The sequence below is a fragment of the Branchiostoma belcheri genome, unplaced genomic scaffold (genome assembly GCF_001625305.1).
Source record: "Branchiostoma belcheri isolate BF01 breed outbred unplaced genomic scaffold, Haploidv18h27 scaffold990, whole genome shotgun sequence".
NCBI classification, from domain to species: Eukaryota; Metazoa; Chordata; class Leptocardii; order Amphioxiformes; family Branchiostomatidae; genus Branchiostoma; species Branchiostoma belcheri.
The window spans coordinates 1-7,073 of record NW_017804676.1 but is presented as its reverse complement, the minus strand read 5'-3'; the positions used below and the strand labels follow the sequence as shown (position 1 = coordinate 7,073).

Genomic DNA, 7,073 nt, shown 5'->3' with positions numbered 1-7,073 from the left:
GTGTTGGGTTGCATTTTGTAACAGAACAGAGTCTGAGGGGCTGCTCACCATACTAGGATATGTGAATGTGTTTGAGTAAGAATAAACAGAGCATTAATTTGTTGAAATAGACCATATGAAGGTAAACAGCATGCATTTGCTTAGCAAATGTTACTTTTGTTATGTAGTCTATTTTTCGTTTTCACAAGCAGAGATTGATAAGGATGGTACATACATGTGAACCTCCTCCTGGATGTTGTACTGACTGAGCGGCGGGGCCCTCCCGCCCTAACACCCAGAACAGGAACGCATCCCTCCCTGGGTCCTCTGTGCGAAGAGTCAGGGGAGAGGAGAAGGTCGCTCCGTGTGTCGGGAAGGACCACAGTTCAGTCCCCGTCCGACCATCCAGGATCAACATCTACAACACAATAGAGAAAAAAACACATCAGCATGAAAGTTCATCTGACTTGGGAAAATAGATTTGTCTATCCAAAGGTTGGCTGACTACATGTAATCGTTTCTTTTTACACTGTACACAATCAAACCATAGACACTAGGTAAAACTGATCATAAAGTAATACCTCCCAAATAGCATCTCCACATGAATTTGTTTATTACCTTCGCCAAGAAGGTTATGTTTTCAGGGGCGTTCGTGTATGTGTGTGTGTGTGTGTGTGTGTCTGTAAACACGATAACTTGAGAAGGCCTTGATGGATTGTCTTGATACTTGGTAGGTGGGTAGGTCTTGATGAGACCTCAAAATGATTAGATTTTGGACCCCCTAGCGGCTTGTTATGGTACTGCAGCTGAACTTCCGGTTTTGATATCTCATGATCTAGACATGCTATGGTGATGAAATTTAGATGGTAGGTAGCTCTTGTGCTGAGAAAGAAGTGACGTGAGTTTAGGCCCCCTAGCGGCTTGCTCTGGAACTGCAGCGATATATTCTTGAAAATATTCAAAAGGGGATAACTCAAGAACCGGTTGACGGATCGTCGTGATTTTTGGTATGTAGGTAACGGCAGTGAACCTTAATCCGACGCAACCTTAATCCGACACTTTTCAACACTCCTCTGTCTGTTAGGATCTAGCACTGATATGCAAAATCTTTTAATTGCTTTACAAACTCAATAAGGTATACAGCATAAAAACTTGAAACAGTGAGCTAACGAAGTCAACATGTTGTGGAGACGAGGTCATGAAAATTTTCAGCCTGTTTTACACTGGTAGGCATGTCGTGGGAGGAAGCTTCCGGAAGGACAGTGGTCAAAACATCGACAATTTCTCCTTTACATCCTCATGCTATACATTCAACGTCACAGCGAATAAAAAAAACAATTAATAAGATGTGTGTTGCGGACAAACCACTTGCCTAGAAGTGTCCTTCTTTTTAAGCACAGAGCGAGTTCGTTATGGTCATTCAGCGGCCGATCGAACACGACCGCCATTTTGAATCCGAAATGTACTTGTTGTTGTTGTTGAAGACGATACCACTAGTCTGTACGTGGATGTGGCAAATCATCGCAACACTTGTATTATCGCCAAAATTAGTGACAAATACTTCGGAATAGTGCAGAATTAAGTTTTTTGACTGGTAACATTATTGTAAAATTCTTCAATTATTCCTTTCTTGGAACTAAGATGCCCCGCCGTAACTGATTCGAATGCGGTCCCCTTCTTTGTAAATTCAATAGTCCCAAGCCACGTGATTTGGTGTAGCGCTGCACCGCGGTGCACCGGCCTACCGACTTACTTTTGATGCCGTTGATAACTTGTATAAGTGTCTGTTGTTTGACAAAGGGATTGAGAAAAAAATGTTGTTGTGAATAGCAAAATTACAGGCAAACAGCTACACGGTTGCACGGCGTCGGATTAAGGTTTCGCTTAGAACAGAATACGCAGGGCACGGTGAAATTGGGAGCGATGTTGAAGACGCAATTTTCCCGCGATATCTCAATGGTTGGGAGAGTGACACACACGTAGGTATGGCGTTAAAAACAGGCTACAAGATGCACTAAATGATTAACGAAAATACCGAATGTCTGGTTGTGGATTCATCATTCAATCTTGCTTGTGCATAAAAGTGTCGGATTAAGGTTCACTGCCGTTAGCTTACGTGATGCTTAATATAATTATGTGACAATTATGCAAATATGGAGGTAATTTGCATAATTTATGGGGAAATTCTATAAATCAGCTGTATTCCATGATAGGACAATTAAAGCTTGTGACATTGGTAATTGACAACGAAAGAAACACAGGAAAATATTGATTATGTTAATAATGACCTAATTTGCATAATTAATGAGAAAATTTTTATAATTATGTAATGATAACTGCCTGGAATTTCATACTTGTGGTATTTGAAAGTTAAATTGAGGTGAACATCATTAAACATAATTTATTCAAATCAGGACCTCATTTGCATAATTTATGAGGAAATGCTAGAATGCATTGTTTGTTAGTATAAGACTGTTTTTTGGTTGAGATTATGATAAAATGATATAATTCATGATAATTAGGTTCCTATTTCTTAAATCAGGGGGGAATAATCTAATGTATAATTTGTCAGTCATAAAGATTAACATCATTTGGCGAAGGTATGAGATCGGGGAACTCTAGTTTTCTTCTGTCTTTACGTTTGGAACTTTCCTTTGGAATACTGCTTGCAATGCATGTAGTTCCTCTGTACCAGTAAGTCCCTGTTTTTCACAAGCACACGTTGAAATAGACAATGCCTGTTATCATCAAAGGTGAATTAAAGTGGATGCTTTTGCTGACAATCCTTGTCTAGAACATGTTGTGTTTGGCAGACCCACTTGGCTATTAAGAGGGAACGAATAATCAGTATTCTCCCCATAGGGGTGAAGGTCGAGACACCCCATCAGGGTGTCAACTTTCACACGATCTTGAAGCTGAACACAGTACGACAGACGTCTTTGATTCCACATTTGGCAGTCATTTCTGCTGAAGGGCACAGTTTCCCCCCAGGTTTTACAAGTACAAGTTTGAACAAGATTGTACCCACTTTGGGGTGCCTGTGACCCCCCATGACTAGAGGCAGTAAACTGAAGTGTGTTATGACTTCTGGCTCAACATTTGTGCTCCAGTCTGCCAGCAGAAATGTGGGTAACAGGTCGTGTCTGTACTTTTCCATTATCAAGCACTTCTAGGAAATTGTTCAAATCTGTATATGCCACTACCTTTGCCAAGATGGCTGGATTGGCATGAAGCTACTAGTAGTAGCTTGTCCCTGCTGCTCAACCAGGTAATCTTTACAGATTTGGTGCCAAACAGCTACCTTAGCAGGCTGAAGGTTAAAAAGTACATATGTAACTGAAAAGGTAATTGAAAAAAGCTATAAAAGGATTTATACAAAAAAAATGGAACAGAAGTTACATCAACCATTGCAAAATGATTTCAACTTACTACAGAGAAAAAAGTATTGCACAAATCTTGTCTCTGGTGAGAAACAGTGTTAGTAGTTAATAACTTACAGTAGTAATTTACAACCTAATACGAACAATGCACTCACCTGACTTGAGTTGTACTTGGGCCACCCCCCTTTGTTCAGTCTCACCATAATGTCAAGTGTGCTGTCATTGTTGAAGAATCCTGGCGCAAGAAGACTGGGCAAAAATTTAAAAATAGGAATAAAATGAATCATTTTTGACTTAGAGGCAACATATGAGGTGTTGTAGTGGAAAAAAACCCTGACACATTTTCTGAAATAATTAATAATGTCTGAAACTGTCCCCCATTCTTACTTTGAAATCCTCTCAAAAATGCAGAAAATGCCATTTCAAAAGGTTGAATTGCCCCCAGACCCCCTAGACAACTGGTCCCTTCAGTGCTCACTTGTCAAAAACTCTATGAAAAAAAATTAAAAAAAAAAAATTAATTATAGTTAACCCCGCCCCCTCCCCTGAACAACATCCTGGCTGTGGGCATGAACCCCATGCACTCCAGACAGTATTTTTCCCCAATGACAGAAACATAAAAACCTCATCACCAAACAACAAATGAATGAGTGAGTGAGTGAGTGAGTGAAGGAATGCATGTATCAAGGAATGAAGGAAGTGCAATACAAGAATAAATGAATGAACATTGATGTTACCTGTAGCTTTCAGTGCCAGGAAATGACTTCGTCCAAACTTCCTCCAGAGTCTCTCCATCGAGGACTGCGACTGTAGAGTCAAACACAGAGACTACAATGTCCCTGACACCGTCCCCTGTCAGGTCCAGTAGCACAGGTGGCAGTATCACACCTTTACTGGAGCTGCTCCTGGAACATTGTACAGAATTTCACCCAATTTACATGCGGGCAAAAACACGGTACAAAAACTGAGCATCCAACTTTAATATTCTGGACAGGGAATGTTAGACTAATCATTAGGCCATTGGCTTTTCCCTTGTTCCTTACCTATAGAGTTCATAGATGCCGTTGTTGTATCCATGGTTCCTCCAGGAAGAGTAGGATCCTGGGTAACCGCTGATCTTTTGCCGCCCAGTCAGGGACTGTCCCTTCACCCTCCTGTACAGGTCAGGTACAGAAATAGCCCACAGGGAACCTGCAATGTTAAAAACATCCCCGTAAATGTGTTGGAACTAAGCTCAAACTTTACAGCTACTAGTATCCCTGTAAAATGTTTTCATTGATGTCTGTGACTCACTGAAGTGTGTGATGGCTTTTTTTTACACAACCAAAACCTGACAACTTTTGGTTGTCCTTCTGCTACCTTCCTCGCGCATTCTCTTTTTAGCGAACGCCCACGAAAGCCCAAAAATTGTCGCACGAATCTTAAAATTTTTTGTGTGGTCATGTCCAGAGTGTGCTCGCGGGTGTCCATGCCAAGTTTGAAGCGAATCCATCGAGCCGAACTTAAATAAATCGAAATTTACTGGTTTTTTTCTCTTCTTGGCGAACGCCCACTTTACTTCCGGGTTCGCTGCGAACGCCCACTACTCTTTGCAAAATTTCGGCCCTCGCGCAACGCCGGCAAAATCCACCACCACAAATATGTTCCTATATGCCTCCCCTGAATTTCTGACAAGTTTCCGTGCTTTACGTGCTTTTAAAGTACCCATTTTTTTACAAAATATGCGCTGCGACGTGCTCGCCGCCTCGGCGTATACGTTTCACCTGGTCACATGACTTGCGGTCGGGGACTGTTCGATAATTTCATGATCAGCGGGAGGGAGGACAGGAAGGGCAGAAAAACGCAATCTACCGCACAAAAGGGGCAGAATTTCGTGTTTGTAAGATCAAACATAAATGATTTCCTTTCTTACATAATTTTCACCTCGGTTCTAGTAGTGACACCGCCGGCGACAATTACCATGTTGTAAAATTGTTCTGCTGAACTATAGACAGACGCAACGTTACAGTACGGAGGGGGCCCTAAATTTTTGTCGGCGCCGCTCGCCACGTTCGTTGTAAACCACGTCCGCGCTGATTGACCGCCCCATCAGTGAGCAACAAATGATCGAGGCGGAGAAGTTCGACCGGGCGGGGAATTTTAATGTGCTACCGTATTTAAAATTTGACACCGAACCCAAAACAACAACGAGACTGCTGAGACGCGAGCGAAAGAGTTTTTGAAAAATATCTCGTTTAGTAAACTACTGCTCATGTCACAAAATCAAAGGAATAAAAACTTTGCAGCATTGAATGCTTCTGGCCGCTTGCTTCCCACGTTGTGTTGTCAAGACGACGGCACGTCCTGGTCAGACAAAGCGGCGTCACGCCCACAGCAGCACGCACATGGGCCCCACCCACCGGCGGGCAGCAAAGGATTTCAAAGACTTCGCCCAAAAAACCCTATCATTGTAAGGCCATGCCTTGTACATCTACCCATCATTTTAACGTAATACTGGCTGGTATAGTCCCGCTACAAAATAATTTTCTGCGGCATTTGTTTATATTTAAATAGATTGTGATACGAAGTAAAATGATGTGTGTCACTTCAACCTTTGTAACGGCATGGCTATAACATTTGTTGAAGATTTCTGTGTTTAACTATAGCCGAAAAGTGCATCAGAACTGACCATCAGTTGAAGCGCAACTGTCATGTTATACTTGTAACGTTATTCACTACGTTACGACGACTTGCGGACCATTTTAAATCTTACCATCTTACCACTCATAAATCTATTTAATAGAATTGCGTTCATACTTACGGGGGTATTTATTTTCGGCCGGGGTTCCACTGAGATATCGGCGGCTGGCTGGCGACCATCCCGTCAGCATGACCGAGCACCGCGACGTGAGTGACCTACATTATCTTACCTTGCATCTTCTCGTTTTACCGCAACTTCGTGTCAATATCGACGATACACACATGAAATACGTTCATTTATTAAAGTTTAACTTTATTTTCACGCGTCAACATTATCATCCGACATTTTATGTACGAATCGATGTAGTGCAATTCTCCTTGCCGGTTTTCGCTATATTCGTCGGTAGTCGTTGGATTTGTCGGGGAAAACCTCAAATAAGGTACTTTTTGTATTTTGAAAAGTTTTCAAAAGTGCGTACTTTATTCGGCGGTGTCACTACTAGAACCGAGGTGAAAAATTATGTAAGAAAGGAAATCATTTATGTTTTGTGCGGTAGATTGCGTTTTTCTGCAACCCTTCCCCCTCCCGCTGATCATGAAATTACCGAACAGTCCCCGACCGCAAGTCATGTGACCAGGTGAAACGTATACGCCGAGGCGGCGAGCTCGTCGCAGCGCATATTTTGTAAAAAAGTAGGGTACTTTAAAAGCACGTAAAGCACGGAAACTTGTCAGAAATTCAGGGGGAGGCATATAGGAACATATTTGTGGTGGTGGATTTTGCCGGCGTTGCGCGAGGGCCGAAATTTTGCAAAGAGTAGTGGGCGTTCGCAGCGAACCCGGAAGTAAAGTGGGCGTTCGCCAAGAAGAGAAAAAACCCAGTAAATTTCGATTTATTTAAGTTCGGCTCGATGGATTCGCTTCAAACTTGGCATGGACACCCGCGAGCACACTCTGGACATGACCACACAAAAAAATTTTAAGATTCGTGCGACAATTTTTGGGCTTTCGTGGGCGTTCGCTAAAAAGAGAAAC

General features: G+C 42.2%; 1 protein-coding gene across 1 annotated transcript; it reads right to left on the bottom strand.

Moving 5' to 3' along the window:
• Nucleotides 1-13: 13 nt before the first annotated feature.
• LOC109462124 (protein FAM234B-like) lies at nt 14-6,275 on the bottom strand. Its single transcript, XM_019758622.1, has 5 exons — nt 6,269-6,275; nt 4,403-4,550; nt 4,097-4,264; nt 3,515-3,608; nt 14-397 (listed from the first exon to the last, which is right to left on the bottom strand). Exons 1-5 carry the CDS (start codon nt 6,273-6,275, stop codon nt 182-184), a joined length of 633 nt encoding a protein of 210 aa, XP_019614181.1. The 3' UTR covers nt 14-181.
• Between the last annotated feature and the right edge of the window lie 798 nt (nt 6,276-7,073).

Excerpts from the sequence above, each read along its gene's own strand:
- LOC109462124 (XM_019758622.1), bottom strand. Across the intron at positions 4,265-4,402 it reads GGCATCTATGAACTCTATAG|GAGCAGCTCCAGTAAAGGTG; the intron begins GTAAGGAACAAG and ends ACAATGTTCCAG. Across the intron at positions 398-3,514 it reads CCAAGTACAACTCAAGTCAG|ATGTTGATCCTGGATGGTCG; the intron begins GTGAGTGCATTG and ends ATTGTGTTGTAG.